The following is a 19,795-nucleotide window of genomic DNA, read 5'->3' on the forward strand; positions in this document are numbered from 1 at the left end:
GGACTGGGCTAAGACTGTAAGGTGAACAAGGTGGGGTTCTTTGCCATTATGAAAAAACATCTAAACATTTTTTTTTTGTTTACACAATGCTTACACAATGCTTAAGGGACGAAGCGTTTTGGAGGCACTGACTGTTTAAATGAAAAGAAAATTTAGTTTTGACACATGAGTGAACTGTTTTGGGAAAGGAATGAGCTTTTGCAAGTGAGCTATAGTGTTGTGCTAAACTGTAACACTGTTTTGCCAAATGATCTTAAGAGTTTTGAGAATGTAATTTCTGTTTCAAAAAAATGAGCCAAACCAATGGAGAAAAACTGTAACATAACGGATATCCATACAGCAGTGGATATTAACGTGTGTGTGTGTGCGCGCGTGTGTGTGTGTGTGTGTGTGCGCGTGTGTGTGTGTGTGTGTCCGCGTAACCTTTGTAACCACATTGTGTGTGACTCATCATCACAGAAAGGCTTGAATGAGCTCCACAACAAATACATCAAATAATTATTGGGAAAGTTCTTACTGTAGTATTTCTCACAAACATAACATGAGATCTGCTTCCTTCATGTCTTTCACTGTGCTGTTTATCTGACGCAGCCAGAGATTTAGGCATTCTCTGACAGGCACGTGGGAATGGTGGGCAGGGAGAACTAGCATTAAAGGCACAGGCAACAAAAACAGCTACAATGTGTTCAAAGCAAAAATTCCAACGTTTTAAGGGTAAAATATATAATCTGATGGGTGTTTTGAGCTGAAACCCATTCTGAAGACACAAAAGTGTACAAGCTGTGTATGCTTTTTCAGGTGTCAAATTTCTCTTGCAAGTGCCATTCGCACTTGCTCTTCTCGTGGAAATCCACCAGAGGCCGATGTTGACCAACTGACCATCCGACAGATCCCCTACTCTCCTTTGAACCACTTTTAGATTCTCACCCTGTTATTTACTTCTTTATTTTATTTTTTGCCTTTTGTTTGCTTTCTTGAACCATTCTTTACCAGATTCAAACCTCTTTGTCGTGGTCAACACCTCCATGCACCTCAAGTCTGCCGACATACGTGGCAAGCTACTGGGCAAACTGGTAACAGTAGAAAAGCCGTCTACATGGAGGTAATTGGTCAGCTGGTAGCACGAAAATAAACAGAAGTCGTTGGTGGAGTCATACCACCCTGTAGCCATTCGAAACTCTGGCTACATAATTCACGCTTTCCTTAAATGTATAAGGGGGCACGTTTTCACAGTAAGCCTGTGTTTCAACATTATGTACTAATTTAGCTGTACAATATTTGTGATATATTCATTTATATTAACAGAATTAACCATTGTTATACATTGTTTATCTATCTGCACACTACTGATTATTAATAGCAACCTGCACATATATTCATATATTGTAAATCTGCTCATAGCTTATCCAACCTGTATATAATGTTCATAGTACATCCATCTGTAAATATCACCATAGTTTTTTTCTATAACTGCACTTTATAACTTATTCCTGTATCCTGCACTTGCTGCTATTGTACTGCTGGTTAGACCTAAACTGCATTTCGTTGCATTCTACTTGTACATGTGTAATGACAATAAAGTTGAATCTAATCTAATCTAATCTAATCAATGACTTGCATGATTACCCCAGATTTTCATCATGATAAAAGAACAGTTGTTAGAAGTTAGTTATTAAAATTATTATAAAATAATTTAGACATATGTTGAAACAAACATAAATTGGGGAAACTCATACAGAGGGGTTAATAATGCAGAAGGACTAATAATTTTGACTTCAAATCATATGAGATTTGGATAAAACACACGCATGTAAATGTAGTTCCTTTAACAATGACGAATAAACAGATATAATTGTCTTGCATGGATTTTTTCGCAGTTATAATGTTTGTTTAGTTTATACAAGATGTGCTTTCCTCTGTCTGCGGTTCATTGTCTTGTAAACAGAGCAAAACTGAACAGCAGCCAGATGCACGGCCAATTAAATCTATCCGTCCTGCCCTCAAGCAGTGGCTCTGCACTGTGATTGGTTCAGCAGAATGCCTGACCACATGCAGGGCGGGGTTAATTACCCCTGCAGAGCTCTAGTAAGAGAAAGAGAGGTAGAGTGGGGTTTGTAACTGTGCACCTTAAAGATGGAGACCACCCCCCCTCCACCCCACCCTCCACAGACCTACATTGCAGCAGAGAGACTATTTTTAGCTCCTTTTCATGAGAAGGAATGACGCTGGGAACTTGATTCAGATGCTCCACAACTAAAAGCCCATGTTACATAGACTTCCTTTTTTAAAATAGCTTCAACTTATGTAACCTAAAATCTTCCATTTTGCAACCCCACATTTCTAACTCGAATATCAAGGGAATGCATCTGGCTCAGTCTTTGAATATTTGATGTTTTCTTTCTTAGGCTTTAATTACTTCAGTAGGCAGAGGCAGCTACTAGACTTGTGTCCCTGAAATGATAGATAGACAGATAGATAGACAGATAGATAGACAGATAGATAGATAGATAGATAGATAGATAGATAGATAGATAGATAGATAGATAGATAGATAGATAGATAGATAGATAGATAGATAGATAGATAGATAGATAGATAGATAGATTAAAACAGTCGAAGATAGATAGTTTGAAGATAGATAGATAGATAGATTGATAGATTGATTGATTTCTCATTTATCATCCATTTTTGTTGCATAAACTTTCTGGAAGCATTTTCATCCAAGTTGGCCCGGATACATGCATTTGCTCACACACACCGACAATTATTTAGTGATTAACTATATCTTCTGTTCAGCAGTATCCCTCAGCAATAATATTCATTTGTGTAACGTGAAGTTGCACTTTCACACATGACTAGAATGAATATAATTATTTTCATTATTAAAAATGGAGTAAATAGTTAAACATTTCTTTATCCTGCATGGACCTCTTGAAAGCTCTAAAAAAGCAGTTGTGTTAATATTTTTTTTTTTACATTTTGAGCCAAATCTCAAATATGCAAAAACCTGCGTGGAGCACATTCATGCATCATGCCGTTAAGTGATTTACTGAGTGTATGCTTTATTAAAAAGATAAGTCTTTAATGTAGCTTTGAACTACGAGAGTGTGTTTGAGCCGCGGAAATTATCAGGTAGGCTTTTCCAGAGTTTAAGAGCTGGGTTGGAAAAACATGCAACCGGAGGTTGCCAGATTGACAACACTATCAAGCTTAAAGGCAGATTTAAGACCGATTTAAGTCATGTCTTAAATAAAAGCAACGGCACACGATAGAAGCAATATTTTCCAGATAAATGGAGTTTTTGTTGTAATCATCACCTGAAATTTATATTTTAGAAATGGCTTGTAGCTAAACAACAGAAAACCATGACAATAATTACATCAGGTACATCTCATGTGCTTTATTCGGTGTGAAATGCTAGTAATGTGAGTTGGAATGCCATTTTACATGACATTTATTGCCATACTACTGAAAGCAGCAGCAGATAGTTCACCTCAGATCTTGAAAATAAAATGAACTGTTTGAAATTTTAGAACTGTGACTGTACAAGCCATCACATATCAGTGATTCAGCATTCAGCATGTACATTTTATAATGTTAAAGAGGTTTACTATGTTTTAATTAGATTATAAAATATGGCATTTCATTGGAGTGTAGTTAGTGCACTATTCTGTGCTTCTGAATGGCTGTATTTAAATTTCTCTCGTGTTTCGTCTGGTGAAAACCAAATTGTTTATCACTGCTTATCTTGTCACATAATGTGTTGTTAGGACATCTGGTTACAATGCAACCTGCTCACCTAATGTTTACGTTCATAATAATTATAATATTTGCTTATGAATAATCTCATGTAGATCTTCTTCTCATTTTGGAGTCTGCTACTGTCCACCAGAGATTTTGCCCTCAGCTGTATGTCTGTGATGTGATCTTTTAATATCTTGGTGCTTTATACTTATGTTTCTACTACAGACAGTATTGATTTTTCGTCTTGTGTCCTCCAGGTGGACAGACTGGCTGGTACAATGAAGGAGGAGAACTTGTTCCGCAGGCGGTTCTCTCTCTGTCCCACAGCCACGTCACCTCCTAAGATCGACCCCCGTGTGCTGACCCGCAACTTGTCCTATGGAGGAGACAATGAACTGTACCCGCTCAGCCCAGGTATCCATTCTATTCCTAAATGTGTGGAAACGCTGCGTCCTTCAAGCTCAAGAGATACCAATAGTAGCTTACTACTTTTGAAAAATAGGTTAGAAATTCAAGAACTGTTTGTCAAACTGTATATTTAGCTTTTTCAATATGAAGTATATTAGAGTGGAACTGATTATTATAGAGAAAATAAGGACGGCATGGTGGATAAGTGGTTAGCATGGTTGCCTCAAAGCAAGTTGGTCACTAGTTCGAGTGCTGACTGGACCAGGAAGCCTTTCTCTGCAGTTTGCATGTTCTTCCCATCTACATGTGGGTTTCCTCAGTGTATGGGTGTTTCCTGGTACTGAGGGTTGTACTCTCTGTGCTGAATTGTGACTAGAAGGCCAATAAAATATATTGCCAAAGAAATTGATGGTTCATTCCCTGATAAAGCAGGGAATAAGCCGAAGGAGAGTCTGTGAGCGAGAATCATAGGGAATCACTTATTGTCTGGATTTGATTACTGACTTAATGGAAGTCACCCAGAATGCCTTAAGTACTTTGCCATGACCAGACAACCAGCTAAAATTGCATAACAGCTTGAAAGAAACTATTCAAAACATCTTAGCAACCACATAGCAACAATATGCATCAAGTCAAAAACAGAACACTACAGTGAAATGCATTGAAACAACCAAAAATAATAAATATATTGAAAAAAATTCCACTCTACATGGATATATACACTTGATCAGGGCTGTTCAATTAGTTTGCCATGGGGGCCAGTTCATAAAAAGCATCCCAAACGAGGAGCCAGAGATATGACTATATAAGTGATGACACAACAGCAATATAAGAGCCCATATGCTGTATTTTTGCTCCTTAAAACACCCACATTGGCTTTTTCTACATTAAAAACGTTAATATGCTGTATTTTGAAACTACATAACATCACTGCATTATACTTTTTTTACAAACATATTCAAATGTTGTATTTCGAAGCACAACAAATTAAGTGTAATGCTCAAGTAGGCTTCTTCTACATTCAGACACATTCATATGTTGTGTTTTAAACTGCGTAACAATTAGGTATGCAACGATAATAGATTTTGGTTGTGCAATTATAGTCTTAAGAATAATCATGGTTTCACGATTATTGCAATTATTATGTGTTTATTAAATTCAAAACACGACTAGTTTAGAAAATCTTTTTCTAAAAAAGTTTAGAAAAAGTGTTGTTTATTGCTACTCATTAACCAAATACAGCACAAAATGTTAATAAAAAGCAAACAAAAGTCCATTTCTCTTTTTGGACTTCAAAATAAATGAGAAAAAGTTTTTGATTTAAGCTAATAATAATAATTAAGATAATTTCACAATAAAAATAAATGGCAGAACAATTAATAAATAAATAAAAAATAAGAATAAATAAATAATAGTATTTGTCTAATGTTAATTTAAGCTAAATATTAGCTAAGAATTTAACTGAGCTGTTATTATCTGCGTTCATACTTACATAATCAATTTAAACATTTGTAAAAATTTATCTAATGTATCTTTGTTTACATTGTACTAAAAGCCACGCCAACTCTCACCACTACAACATGAGAATATTTACTGTGTGCAACTGGAGGGCGCTGAGTGCGTGCACCTCTCCCAATGTGCGTACGACTCTATTGAAAATAATGAACTTGCGTGTGAAAAAGACAAAATGTTTTCCTACTTTGTGAAGTTTGTGTAGTGTATTCAAATTTAATACTTACTCGATTAGTAGGCAATTTCAGATGCAGTATAGATTTCCAAAATTTAGCTTTGGTTTGATTTTGTTTAAAATTATACCATAACTGTTTTGTAAATATTTAACATTTTTAATATGTAGCTGGCTACTGAAGCAGTTGTAGCAATACCTAAAACAATCTAGATTGAATCTGTGCTTCAAACAACACAGACTAAATAAATTAGTAAAGGACATTTTTTAGAAAAGCTAGTGTGAAATCAGTTATTTACAGTTCACTTGAATGCTTTATTTCAGTTGTCTGTTGAACAGCTTTAACCAGCCTAAGCTGGTTGACCAGCCTGGTTTTAGAGGGGTTTTGGCCATTTCCAGACTGGTTACAGCCATTTCTCGGTCTTAGCTGGTCAGGCTGTCAAAATGTTGAGCTAAACCCAGCTTGACAAGTCTTGTTTAAGCTGGACATAGAAGGTTTTGACTGGTCTCCCATCCTGGCTAGGCTGGTCAAGCTGGTTTTAGTTGATCATCTCCCAGCCTGACCAGCTAAGACCAGGCTGGAACCAGTCTGTAAATGGGCAAAACCCCTCTAAAACCAGGCTGGTCATGCTTAATTGAAATGCATGACCGTTATGCTTGTGTCTCATGTTTTTTAAAGCTCATTTTAGTTTTTTTTTTTTTTTTTTTTTTTAAGCAGGTACAGAATGCAAAAATCATCTAAATCATCTAAAACTCACAGAAAGAAGAGCATAGAGATCGAGGATATTCAGACATGGCCACTGGGTGACTGTAAACTGAAACTTGCAATGCTTGTCTGAGTTTTTCTTGGTCTACTGCTTCGGAACTGACATTGAGCTGTCTTACTGCTTGTAATAGATAAAGTCTTTTCAACTTGACACAGAGTTTTAAGAATGCAGTGCTCTTGATCATGTTGCTTCAAAAACACACAAGCGTAGCTGTCACGCACTTCCATCAAGTACGTAACAATAGAAAAGTAGCACATTAGAATGGAAATGGGCATTCTATGTGAATAAGGCCTGAGGTGTGCAGTTATTTTCAGATAAACGCACATGAGTGAGTTTCTAAAAAACATCGTTAGCCAACTAACAAACATTTGCCATTACAAACATTGTTTGTTGATTTAGTGATTCCCAAATCCATTGTTCCAACAAACATTCGCAAACTGCGTCACAAACTTGTACATTTGCAACTACACCTCTAGAATTGTTGTAGTTAGAATCATAGCTCCTGGTTGTGTTCTATTCCCAATTATCCCCCCTATGCCCTATTTATTTAGAACATTCCAACAATCAAACTCCGAAGTTGTTTAATGTTTTAGAATAAAATATGGAATGTTCTCAATAATATTTTTAAAGGAAACATAGGCCCTTTATGTGCCGTTTACATTATTTCATCCTATTTAGAGCTTCATTAAGGACGTTTTCCGTTATAACTAACGTGGTTCAAACGATGGACCTGCGACAGCGAAACTTTTTCGAGAAACACTCGTCACTGCATCGTTCTATTCCCAAACAATGCATCATACTATGATCAGCCACGAGTTATGTTGTTGTTTGGGAAATTCACCCTAGCTAAAGTAGTTCCAGGCAGGTTTTTTGACCACACTACTGTTCCACATTACTACGCTGAGCAATGTCGGTTATTTCAAATGACTTCACAGCCTACAACAGTCAAAAATCGAATCAAAACAGAAGGCTTTGGATGAAATTGGTAAAAAATCTATGCTTTTGAAACTAATGAAGATAGCAGAAGTCAGTGATTTATTTGAATTATTTAGCCTGACATGTTTACTGTTCCAAAATATTTGAAATGTTTCTTAAAATAAGATGTATAGCGTTTAATTAAGCAAAAAAGTTTACACAGACATTTAAAAAGAACATATTTTAGAACTGTAATCACAATACTGTGACACTGATATTATCATCCAAGGATATCATGTGTCATTATCTTCAGAAACTAGCACTATACAGAGGACAAAAAGCTGACAAGCGTGACAAATGTCTTGAAATACTTGACAGCCGCATCACCGTCTCAGACGTCCAATATTTTCACTTATTCCTTAACTGAACATCTTTATTCATCATCCCAATGATCGCTCATGTTTTTTTTCTGATAGTAATGAGATGTTTGTGTGCTGGTGTGGGTGTGTGTGTGCGTGCGTGGTCATGTGTGTGTTCTGCAGGTAATGAAACGGAGCGGAACGGTTTGCCCTTACTGAGGGACGAGGTCAGCCCGGCCCGTTCGCCCAGCAGTGTGGTACGTTAATCTTCTTGTTTACTGCCTGCATGGAATATCACAAAATAATATTGCAGACGAGGAAAGAAAACATCCCGTCCTTGCTGTTTGAAGAACATTTCCATAACACATCTGTTATTTCACTCTGCTTAAAAGTTTACCTTTCTTTCCAAAATGCTGCTAAGTGAAAGATTAAATAACTCTCTGCAAATGTAGATGCGACGCAATTAGCGCATGTCAAAAGTCACAGTCTCACTTATTTCATTCCACTTTCCAAACTGCCGATAAAAGCTTTTAGTAAAATCAGAGCTCATGTCTCAGGCACACATCTGCCTGTATGGGTAAATATATGACAGTATATACGCATCTGTTTTAATGGGTGAATATATGACAGTAATAGCCTGTTATTCATTTGCCTATATGAGACATTTAAATATAATCCACAAAGATCTAATGCAGCTTTAATGTATTAACCTGTATTGGCCTGAAAAAACAAATAGCATTAAAGAGCCCCTATTATGTGTTTTTGAAAATGACCTACCATGTAGTGTGTAACACAGCTCTAAGTGAAGCGAAATATCCAGCTAAGGCTTAAATCTGAAAGTGCACTGTATTCAAAACGGATGATTCATTTAGAAAAGAGTCAACTCAGAGTGGTTTAAATGAATCATCTTTGTAACGAAGCCGTGTCGGCTTGAAGTCGATACAGAACTCAAGCATCGCCCATTTGTTGTGCATGCAGACCCGGGAAAATTGAAACCCGCAGCCCCACCCGCAAACACTGTAGAAAGAAAAAGCGGAAGACAAACACTATAGCAGATCCCAGATGAATCAAGTTGCGTAGACATTGTGCTCTGAAGTGAGAGGGAAAGTATGTGTTATTTTCCCTACCCAAAGATGAGGCTGTGAAGAGTCTGTGGTTAAAGTTTATTTTGGCTAAAATACCTCAGCATTATAGCCCCAGCCTTGTGCTGTGTTCCTGTCATTTTTCTGATGAGTGCTTCAACAATCTACATGCTTACAACTGAGGATTCATTGGCCATTTGTTAAAGGAAGGATTAGAAAAGACTGTTGTTGTATGGGACTTTGTTAGAGCTTGACAAGAGCTTTACAGTACACAGTTCATACTGTGTATACTTGCCTATACTGTGTATAACAATACAATTAAAACATTATAAAAATGTAACATTGAAATTTAGAAACGTATATATTACACTACTTTAAAATGTTATGTAGTAGGGCTACATAATTCTGGAAAAATTTAGATTTAAAGCCTTTTTAACCCTTTAAATGTAGAACTTTAACCCTTTATTCCCCGCAGCCAAATCTCCATCTTTTTGTGATCGTCATCTTCGGATCTTGATCAGACCTGCGCTCCGCTAGTGTCTGAAGGGAAAGCGTGTTCACATTATCATGATCTGGAACTGCATATTTGGTGATGTACCATATCGACGTCGACACGTTCAAGCGAAAGATCCGAACCAACACAATTCATTTATTCGACTCTGAGTTGACTGTTTCGTTAAAGAAGCAATATTTTTAAACATGGTGCACTTTCGGATTTAAAAATCAGCTGGATGTTTTCATTCACTTAGTGCTGTGTTACACACTGCATGGAAGGTCATCTTCAAAAACCCATAATAGGGGCTCTTTAAAACAATTATCTGCCAGTGGGGTTGTGTTTTCGCTTTGAAATTTAGATATTTGTAACAAGACGTGCAGTAAATCATATAAATTTAGTATAAATACTGTAATTAAATACAATTCTATACTATAACTATAATTCAGACTGAAAATTGCATATCATACTATGTGACTATTGTGCACATTGCGATATCAATGTTGAAGCGTTTATTGTGCATCTGTATTACATAGGTTAAGACTCGCAAAGAAAGAAAATTTGCTATTGGTAATTTGTTGCAATGAAATATCATTTCTGTTGTTATTCATTGCTCAACTCTGTGCATCATTGGGTTTGGAGGTTTAGAAGGAAAGCTGTCTTCTCCATATTTTGGATATTTTGAACTGACAACCACAGCTGACCAAACAAACCTGCTACATTTAGCTGGGTGGCTTTTGCAGTTTGCCTGAGAGTTGTGGCTGGAAGTAGCTTCATTTGTATTAAATTTTTTTTAGATTACTTAAAATATTATTATTAATTTTATTATTATTATTATTATGGTAGGACATTTTAAAGTCAATATGAAACTGCATTTGCAACCTGTTTTATTATCTTATTTTTGAAACAAGATATTCAGTGGAAATATTTCAGCTGCCATCAAGTAAGTTAAAATGTAATAATGTGCATTGATGAATTGTTCATATTACGCCCTTGGACATATGTTAGAAAAGGAAAAATGTTGATTTTAAATATATTTTAATTGGATTTTTCTTGGATTTTTACTTTTTGTTATCTCCTTTTTCTCATTTCAGTCAGAATCCAGGATGTTTATTGGTTTGGAGAAGGAGTCTTCTTCGCCCACGGAGAAGCTGGCAAGGAAAGAATCGCTTAAGGTATGATTTGCTTCCCACTCAAGACTGAGTTCCTGACCCACTTTTTTTTTCTTTTTTTTTCTTTTTTTCTTTTTTAAGCAGCAGCTCGTTCACAGTGTCACGTACAGTGCCAGTCAACAGGTGGACACTTTCAGGCACTGTTTTTAACTAAACAGTGAAAACAAATGTATCAAAATATGTAATTAGATTTTTTTTTTCTTGCTTAAACGTCTACCAGTTTTCTAGATACTACTAACTTTTATAGATACTAATATAGACTGCAATTTATAGATTACTAATTTTATAGATACTAATAACTTGGGGTGTAACAGATCATGGTTGGTCCTTGATTTTTATGGATCACAACCCACTGTTCAGAACACATGTGACCCTCCAGATTTATATTTTTTTCTTGTAGATTAATTTTAAATTTGTCACTATTGCAGAGATATCGTCTCTCGCCTCATTCAAATCACAAAATATAAATTTTTGACTGAAATGAGAAAAAGGAGATAACAAAAGGAGAAAAAAAATCCAATTAAAATGTATTTAAAATCAACATAAAATATAATGGTGATGAAAGAAGTTGTGTTTGGTTATTCGGGATGTGCTGGGTTTCTTAGGTTATTAGGTGTTATTAAGGTGTTTTCTGTCAGTACAGTTTAGCCTGCATTAATGCATGGTTTTTCATTAAAAGATCTGGATCTCAACACCCACGCAACATAAATTATAAATGATGGTGATTTGCATATGTTTATTATTCCTTAAAATTGCTGCGTTTAAATTGGTGTTTGAAAAACGCAAAAAATCAAGAAATAGTTTCAGTCTTTAGTCCTTTGAGTTGGTTTTGAAGTTACAAATAGTCAAATAACACAGAAGTACTGGGATAACGTTTTATACTTTATATAAAACCACTGATGTTTATGATGTGCTCAAAAATGAAAGTTGTAGGCAGCAATTACATAACCAGCCATCAAAAATATATGCCACTGAATAATTCTTCATATATGATTATCTAGCAATGAAACGTGAAGTTGTGAGTTAATAACTTAATCATTTATTGAAAATGAGACTAAAAATAAATATGGGTTGTACAAATTATAATATTAAATGTAAACATTTAGCATAATCAGCAACAGTAGTAGTAACAGTGAATTTTTCACAGTACTGAATATTTTACTATTTATTTTTGTTCAGCTGATTAATTATTTATTTTATTTAATGAAACCAAAGGTTTCTTGCAGTACTGTAATTTGTAATAAATGAAAAGCAAATGCCATTTGTCTCATCTTTTTGGCTGATCCGAAAAATGATCCAACCCGTGACTAAGAAACCATAATGTGATCCGAACTGTGAGATTTGTGATCTGTTACACCACTACTAATAACAGTTATATTTGCAGTATAATAATAACAATAATCATAATAATTATATATACTTTTATAGTAACTAAAAAAACTGTAATAGTAAATAAGTAAAATACAATAGTGATGAAATTAGAATTTTTGGGTTGCGAAAATGACTGCAATGAAGTTGAAAATGTTAAATAAAGTACATTTATAGAGCTAAATTTGACTTAAATGTGAATTAAAGTAGACTATTTATTCAAGCTCCTTTTTCAAAGCTAAAGTTTTTTTTTTTTCTTCTGTTGTTATTTTGGAAAATATTGCTAATCAATAATCTGATCTTCCCATTTACTTCTATTCATTCATTCATTTTCTTTTTGGCATAGTCCCTTTAATAATCTGGGGTTGCCACAGCGGTATGAACCACCAACTTATCCAGCATATGTTTTATGCAGCGTATGCCCTTCCAGCTGCAACCCATACACACTCATTCACACACATGCACTACGGACAATTTTAGCATACCTAATTCACCTATAGCACATGTCTTTGGACTTGTGGGGGGAAACCGGAGGACCCGGAGGAAACCAAATAACTGTAATCAATTAAAAAATGAAATGAAAATAGTTTAAAATAAAGTACAAAATTGCTAGAACTAAGTATGACACTGGAAAACAAATTTAGTCATACGTATACTTTTTATTTTTGTTTTAACTAAGATTCATCTGAAAGCAGAATAATTCAGCTTTCCATTGATGTACTGTTTGTTAATACTTGATCAAATTTAAGAATTCAATTTTATGAAATTGGTCAATTTCACTATTTTAAAATCTATAATCTTGAGGGTTCAAAATAATTGAAATACAGAGAAATATTTTGATATATTTACAGTAGGACATTTACTAAATATCTTCATGAAATACGATCTTTACTTAATATCCTATTGATTTTTGGTATAAAAGAAAAAAGACGGGTTTGTGTAACAAATGTAAAGTAAAAATTTGAATAAAACATTTAAAAAGACAATCGAATAATAATAATAATAATAATAATAATAATAATAATAATAATGATGATGATGATGATAATGATGATGATGATGATAAAAATTATAAAAATAATAATAATAATAATGGTGTCAAGGTTGCACAGTGAGTAGCACTGTCGCGTCTCGGCTAGGTCAGTTTCTGTGTGGAGTTTTGCATGTTCTATCCGTGTTCGTGTGGGTTTCCTCCGGGTGCTCCAGTTTCCTCTTCAAGTCCAAAGACATGTGGTATAGGTGAATTGAGTAAAGGCTAAAATTGTCCTTAGTTTATGTGATGTTTCCCTGTGATTGGTTGCAGCTGGAAGTCCATTCGCTGTGTAAAACATAGGCTGGATAAGTTGGCTGTTCGCTTTGCTGTGATGACCCTAGATTAACAAATGGACTAAGCCAAAAAGATAATGAATGATTAATAATAATAATAATAATAATAATAATAATAATAATAACAATAATAATAATAATAATGAAAAAAGTACATAATGCAATTTCTCAAAACATGGGTTCATAATTAAAAACCTATAAATATTATAATAGTACATACAAATTCTAAAAAATAAAAAAAACCAGATCCAGTGACAAATAATATTTCATCTCTGGTCATGAATATGCTCAATTTAAATAATAATGTAAAAAAAATATTTTTGTGAGAATTTAAAATAAGCTCTCCATGATCTACAATAATACCATAAAATGTGAGATTTAAAGATGCAGCAGTCGTTCAGTAGTTTCTTTCTTCTCGCATCTGTTTCATTTGCTGATCTGTAGCACTCGTGAATAGCGCGCTCTAGTGTTTAACTAGGATTATAAATATTTTTCATATCTTGCAACCCACATGCGCCCCCTAGCTGCTTTAAATCGCATAAAACCTTGACTTTTGATGTTGTAGGTTCAGAAAAAGAACTATCGGCAGGAGAAGAAGAGGGTTGCCAAAGAACTCTTTAGTGCACTTAAGGATCCAAGTGTGGTTATTATGTCCAACTGGCTAAAGGTTGGTCAGATTCATTGTTTTTTATTTGAACAAGCTAAAATCCTTTCATAGTAGTTTTAAAGATGTGTTTTTTTTTTTGTTTTTTTTTTTTGGATGTTTTAGATTCGGGGAACATTGAAGAGTTGGACAAAGTTATGGTGCGTCCTGAGGCCTGGCATCCTCATTATTTACAAAACACCTGGTTCAGATCACTGGGTCGGGACGATTCTTCTCAATGCCTGCAAACTTATTGAAAGACCATCAAAGAAGGACGGGTTCTGCTTCAAACTCTACCATCCAATGGACAAGTCAATTTGGGCCATGAAGGTTAGACAGGAGCACCTCTGGAATGATTTATGGCATGCAGTATAATAAGTTTTTAAATCTTTTTCATGATGACACTACGTAATATTTTTCTAGATATTTTTAAAGATACTAGTCTTAAAGTGCAGCTTAAAGTGCAATTTAAAGGCTTAACTAGGTTATTTAGGCAAGATAAGGTAATTAACAATGACTGTATAAAAATATGCAACAGCAACTTTTTTCATTGAACGATTTGAATGCAAAACGCCTCATGATGGGCACAAACCGTCGCAAAAAAACTGCTGAAATTGTTGCCTGGGCATGTGCAGAAGGACTACCTTATGGAGCCAGAGGCGGAGCTCCAAAATCAAACTTCCAACCAAACACTTGTACATCCTGCACCATATCTGCACTGTAACAAAGGCTCACTAAAATAAATTCAGGCACTTACATTTAAAAACACTTAATAGTATACGATTTAATAAAGACTGTGATGTCTGTGAAAGCTGTTTTTTAAGAATTTAATAAAAACAATATAAGTTAGACTGCTAAATAAATGATCTTTCACACACTCTAGCCTAAATTAGACTAAGCTACTGTATGATGAGCACAAAAAAAATCTCTTATAATAGGTTGTTGGTATTTGTTATCTTTATCGCGGTAGAGAATTTGAACAATAACATATAAATAAAACATACATTTTTAGAAATATCATTATTATTAATTAACAACAGGACCAAAAATATACACACCATGGGTAGCTATTTGCCACGCGGGAACAATTGTGCTTAAAAGATAAACACAACAAGATTTCTAAATATTAACAGGATATTTACACATCCTGACCCTGCACTATATAAAATAATGCTTATCAATTTGTACAATAAACTTAGCAGTATTAATATTATAATTAATATGCTGCTGCAAAATCGCTTGTACATTAGCATTTTCTTCTTTGCCTCTATTTTGCATTTGGTTTATTGAATGCCTTAATATCTGGCAAAGAGGAATTTACATTAATTTTAATGTTTTTTAGATGGTTTTAAATAAAAAAGCTAATGAAAAATGATGATGTATATAAATAATTTCTAACATTAACAGCTCTATTTGTTAAATAAGAGCATTAATATTTTTAAACAGCAAATTCAGTAGATTAGCTCAATAACTTGCCAAAAGTCAAAATGTCAGAGACGTTCTGTAAATCAAGTTCAAATATCCTTACAGGAGATCTATATGTACACAGGCTTACATTAGTTTTGTCTTCCTAATTATTTTTTCAGACCCATAAAAAGAATTACTGCTAGATAGCGATCACCTATTTTTCCTTGTCATAGCTAATGTATCAGCAAACAGCTAAGATAAAGCCCACACTTTACCAAATAAACAGTGATCTGTCAGATCCTGTATGTCGGGAAGTATTGTTTACTGCTGAACTCATTTTCTCATGGTAAAGTAACACAAAAAATCAAACATTGGTGCTTTAATCTCCTCCTGAAGCTCTGACAGTCTGCTTAAAGTAGCTATCAATCACAGCTGTCAAACACAATGACACACCATATGTTTAGAGCATTAAATTACTGGCTAAAAACATACTTCTTACAAAACTGAACATCTGAACCTATTTCAGCTTGATTACCAGTGCCTTACTTGACCAAAACCATGTTTTGGGACATTTTATTGCAAGTGTAATTCATTTTTATTTATTTTTTTTGGGTTCAAGTCTCGTTCGCTAACATGGAAAAGGTGGGCTTTATGACTTGTACTGCAGCCAGCCCACAGGGGGGCAATCTAACAGCCGGTAGAGTCACTCAAAAGCAAGCGTGTTGCACACTTAGGGCTTTATTTTGATGATCCATGCACAAAGTGCAAAGCGCAGACGCAAACGCATTAGGGGCGTGTCAAAATCCACTTTTGCTAATATAAGGATGGAAAAATCCACTTTGTGCCGTGGCGCATGGTCTAAAAGAGTTGAGCTTATTTTCTTAATGAGTTATAGGTGTGTTTTGAGAATAAACCAATCAGAGTCTCATCTCCCATTTCCTTTAAGAGTCAGTTGCGTCGCGCCATGGTCCATTTGCTATTTACATGACGACTTTATAAGTGGACAAACTGAGCGTTTCACTAGCAAGAAAACAGTTAAACAGAGCATCTGCAGAGAATGAGAATGAGATATAAGGCCTCCTCATTATCTACTTTTACTTTCGCTCTTGTGAATAGGGAAACCTTGTATGCCCAGACATCAATTAGCCTATGAATAATTAATTTCATTTGTTAGGCACAAAGATTTGTTTCAAAACTATTTCTAAATTCAGTTCTAATTTCCAGCAAATGAATAAATGAACAATAATAATCAAGTGTGCTCAAAAAACAGTGTTACATCCTAAAACACATGTTGTGCCCCATATGGTCTAAAACCTGACAGGTGGGCAAATCTAAGCTTGTTTTGAATAAAACAAATATAAATATGGATATAATAAATAATACTGCTAATAATGATAACATTATACAAAAGCAAATTGGTATGGATAAACTGAAAAAGCCTCCCGAGATGAAGAAGGCATGAAGGCTTTTTATAGATAGGCTAGAAAATAATATGTTTTGTAGTATTTTAATCCTTTATATTTATATCATATATATATATATATATATATATATATATATATATATATATATATATATATATATATATATTCTTATTATAGCCTATATATATTCTTAAGATTTTAATTCTTTTTCATATGGACAGATATTTGCATATTACTCTACATCTTGTGTGAATTAAGCAGTGTGTAAGTGAGACACACAACAAACGTGCTTTGCTCCGGACAATAGATCGGCTTTGTTCTGGTCTATTGAAAAATCTATTATAGTTTCTCAAAATAGCAACACGCCAGCAATACACCTCAACACGCCTTCCTTTTTAGACCAGAACGCCTATGGGCGCACATATGAGAGCAAATGCATTTGCTATTTAAACAGCATGGTGCAAAACGTCAAAACGACTCTGGCGCCAAGCTGAAACTAGCAAACAACAATTGCGTCGAGCCTTGCGCCTCATTGCGCTGGGTGTGTGATAGGGCCCTTGGTAATTAGGCAAATCCAGTGGTGGAAAGAGTACTGAAAAAATATTCTTAAGTAAAAGTACCAATACTTGCCTGAAACTGTAGTGCAAGTAGAGTAAAAGTATCTGTTGAGAATATTACTCAAAGTATGATTAAAAAGTAGACTTTTTAAAGGTATTTAAGAATAGTGAGTATGACACTGTTAAAAGCTGCTGCATTTACATGTAATTTGTATGTGCGATTTGTTCGGACAGGATCACAGAACTGATTTTTTAAATCCCCATAGACAGGAAAAAAAGTAGTGACAGCAGCTTGAAGGAAAGTACCGAGACAGCACTAAAAGTGTACTCAAGGGAAAGTAAAAGTACACATTTTTAAAACTACTTAGTAAATTACAATTTCTGAGAAAAAAACTACTTCATTACAGTAATTTGAGTATTTGTAATTGGTTTCTTTACACCACTGGGCAAATCATTGTATATTGATGGTTTGTTCTGTAGATAATCAAAAACAATTGTTTAAGGAGGCTACTAACATTTTGACCTTAAAATGTTTTTATTTTATTTTATTTTTTGTAAATTAAAGCTGCTTTTATTCTAGCCAAAATAAAACAAATAAGACTCTCTCCAGAAGAAAAAATATTTTAGGAATAACTGAAAAATTCCTTCCTCTGTCAAACATCATTTGGGAAATATTTAAAAAAAAAGACAACAACAATTCACAGGAGGGCAAAAAATTTTGACTTCAACTGTAAGCTTGGCTTTATTTTGGGCGAATTTATTGGTGTTTGTGTTTTATTTTCAGGGACCTGAAGGAGAAACGGTTGGCTCCATCACACAGCCCTTGCCTAGTAATTATTTGATCTTCAGGGCGGCATCTGAATCTGATGGTGAGCATTTGTATTCTATAAAAGTTAACTCGCACTGCACCAACTGAAGCAAAAAAGTGTCATCCCATAACATTTGTTTTACCTTATTTGTATATTGAAAATGTTATTGAATGTATGAGGTTTTATTATTTCCACATGAGGGTAACAAATCTGACATGGTGGTTAACTAAACTCACAATGAAAACTCCATTAAAGGGCACCTATGATGAAAATCATCTTTTGTAAGCTGTTTAGACAGAACTGTGTGTAGGTATTGTGTGTCCACAGTCATATTGGAGCGATATAAACACAATAAGTCTCTTTTTTTTAAATTTTCTGAAATTTAAATCCCTCTCATTTTTAGGCCCACTGCAACTTGATGTAGGAGAACGGCTTCCCCGGCCACCGAATTGATTGATAACCCCGTATTAACATGTCTTTGTAGAAATGCGTATCAAGAATAAGTTTTACAAGTTTAAAATGTTTTTAAAACAATGCAATTGATGTAATACATCGCCATTATGAAGGACACGGAATGACAAATGAAGAATTCAATTATCAATTTAATAATTGTAGCATTAAAATGTGTATAAATAAATCACAAATAAGGTGGATAATTAATGAACAAATAAATAGACATATTTAAATGTTTATAAATAATTTTAAAATAACTTTTAATTGTATAAATAAATTGACAATTTTAAAAATGTTTATTTAATTCATGTTTTAAAACACTGATTAATCAAACAATAAAAACAAATATTTACAGATCATTAAAAAATGCATTTAAATGCACAATTTAAAAAAGCTCTTTAAAAAGGCATTTGGCAAATGCTTTTCTCTCTCTATTTGCTACTTGCTTTTCTTTTCCTTTAGCTACATGCTCGAGTTGAAAATAAATCAAGTTAAAAAAAGCCATTGGACAGTCCACAGGTGGGAGCAACCAATCAACTTTCACCTGAGTCGAGCTGAACCCTCTTTCGCTTGAAATGCGCACTGTTATTGGACAGAGAGAAAACCATAGGTCATTTTAGCGGGAGTTTAAAGATCAGCAAAGCGACTCAAATGTCAGGGATTTGTTAGCTTTAGCTGGCTTCTGTGAAAAAAAATTCTCATCTGGATTATCACTGGCTGTATAGAAAGGTTTTACAGTTGAAGGGTGACTGTGGTCAAGTGAGCTAAGTGAAAAGCACCCGGTTGTTTTAGCCAACGTAAAAAAAAAAAAAAATTTTTGGCCGCTCAGAAACTGTGAATAACAGAACACTAAAGATTTGATCTGAGCACAAATACCACTTCGTCATTATATGCACTTTGTCATTATATATCACAGCCCCACGCTGCATGATGATGAAATATTAAATAATAATAAAACAAATAACAAAGGAAAGCACCAAAATAACAGGGTCTGGTTTATTCGTAATTACAAAATAAGAGCCTTTCAAATCTTATTGATAGAAAGTACTGCTTTCTCTCTGTATTCAAAAATGTATACAAATTAAACTGGTTGATATCACAAGGCAGGCTCACTTTAGATTGATAGTTCACCTTGTCATCGTGTCAAGTAAATCCTCTTTTCACATATGGCTGATGTGTAAATA

General features: G+C 34.4%; 1 protein-coding gene across 2 annotated transcripts in view; it reads left to right on the plus strand.

Moving 5' to 3' along the window:
* The window catches only part of osbpl5 (oxysterol binding protein-like 5), a 95,848-nt gene that overhangs the window by 40,925 nt on the left and 35,128 nt on the right, over positions 1–19,795 (plus strand). For both annotated transcript variants that reach the window (XM_068217533.2, XM_001344986.10), the window contains 6 exons: positions 4,002–4,158; positions 8,061–8,134; positions 10,547–10,627; positions 13,884–13,985; positions 14,088–14,291; positions 18,134–18,218. In XM_068217533.2, coding sequence (XP_068073634.1) covers positions 4,023–4,158; positions 8,061–8,134; positions 10,547–10,627; positions 13,884–13,985; positions 14,088–14,291; positions 18,134–18,218 — 682 coding nt within the window. In that variant the 5' untranslated portion in view covers positions 4,002–4,022. The remainder of the gene's footprint in view (positions 1–4,001; positions 4,159–8,060; positions 8,135–10,546; positions 10,628–13,883; positions 13,986–14,087; positions 14,292–18,133; positions 18,219–19,795) is intronic.

The sequence above is a fragment of the Danio rerio genome, chromosome 25 (assembly GCF_049306965.1).
Source record: "Danio rerio strain Tuebingen ecotype United States chromosome 25, GRCz12tu, whole genome shotgun sequence".
NCBI lineage: Eukaryota > Metazoa > Chordata > Actinopteri > Cypriniformes > Danionidae > Danio > Danio rerio.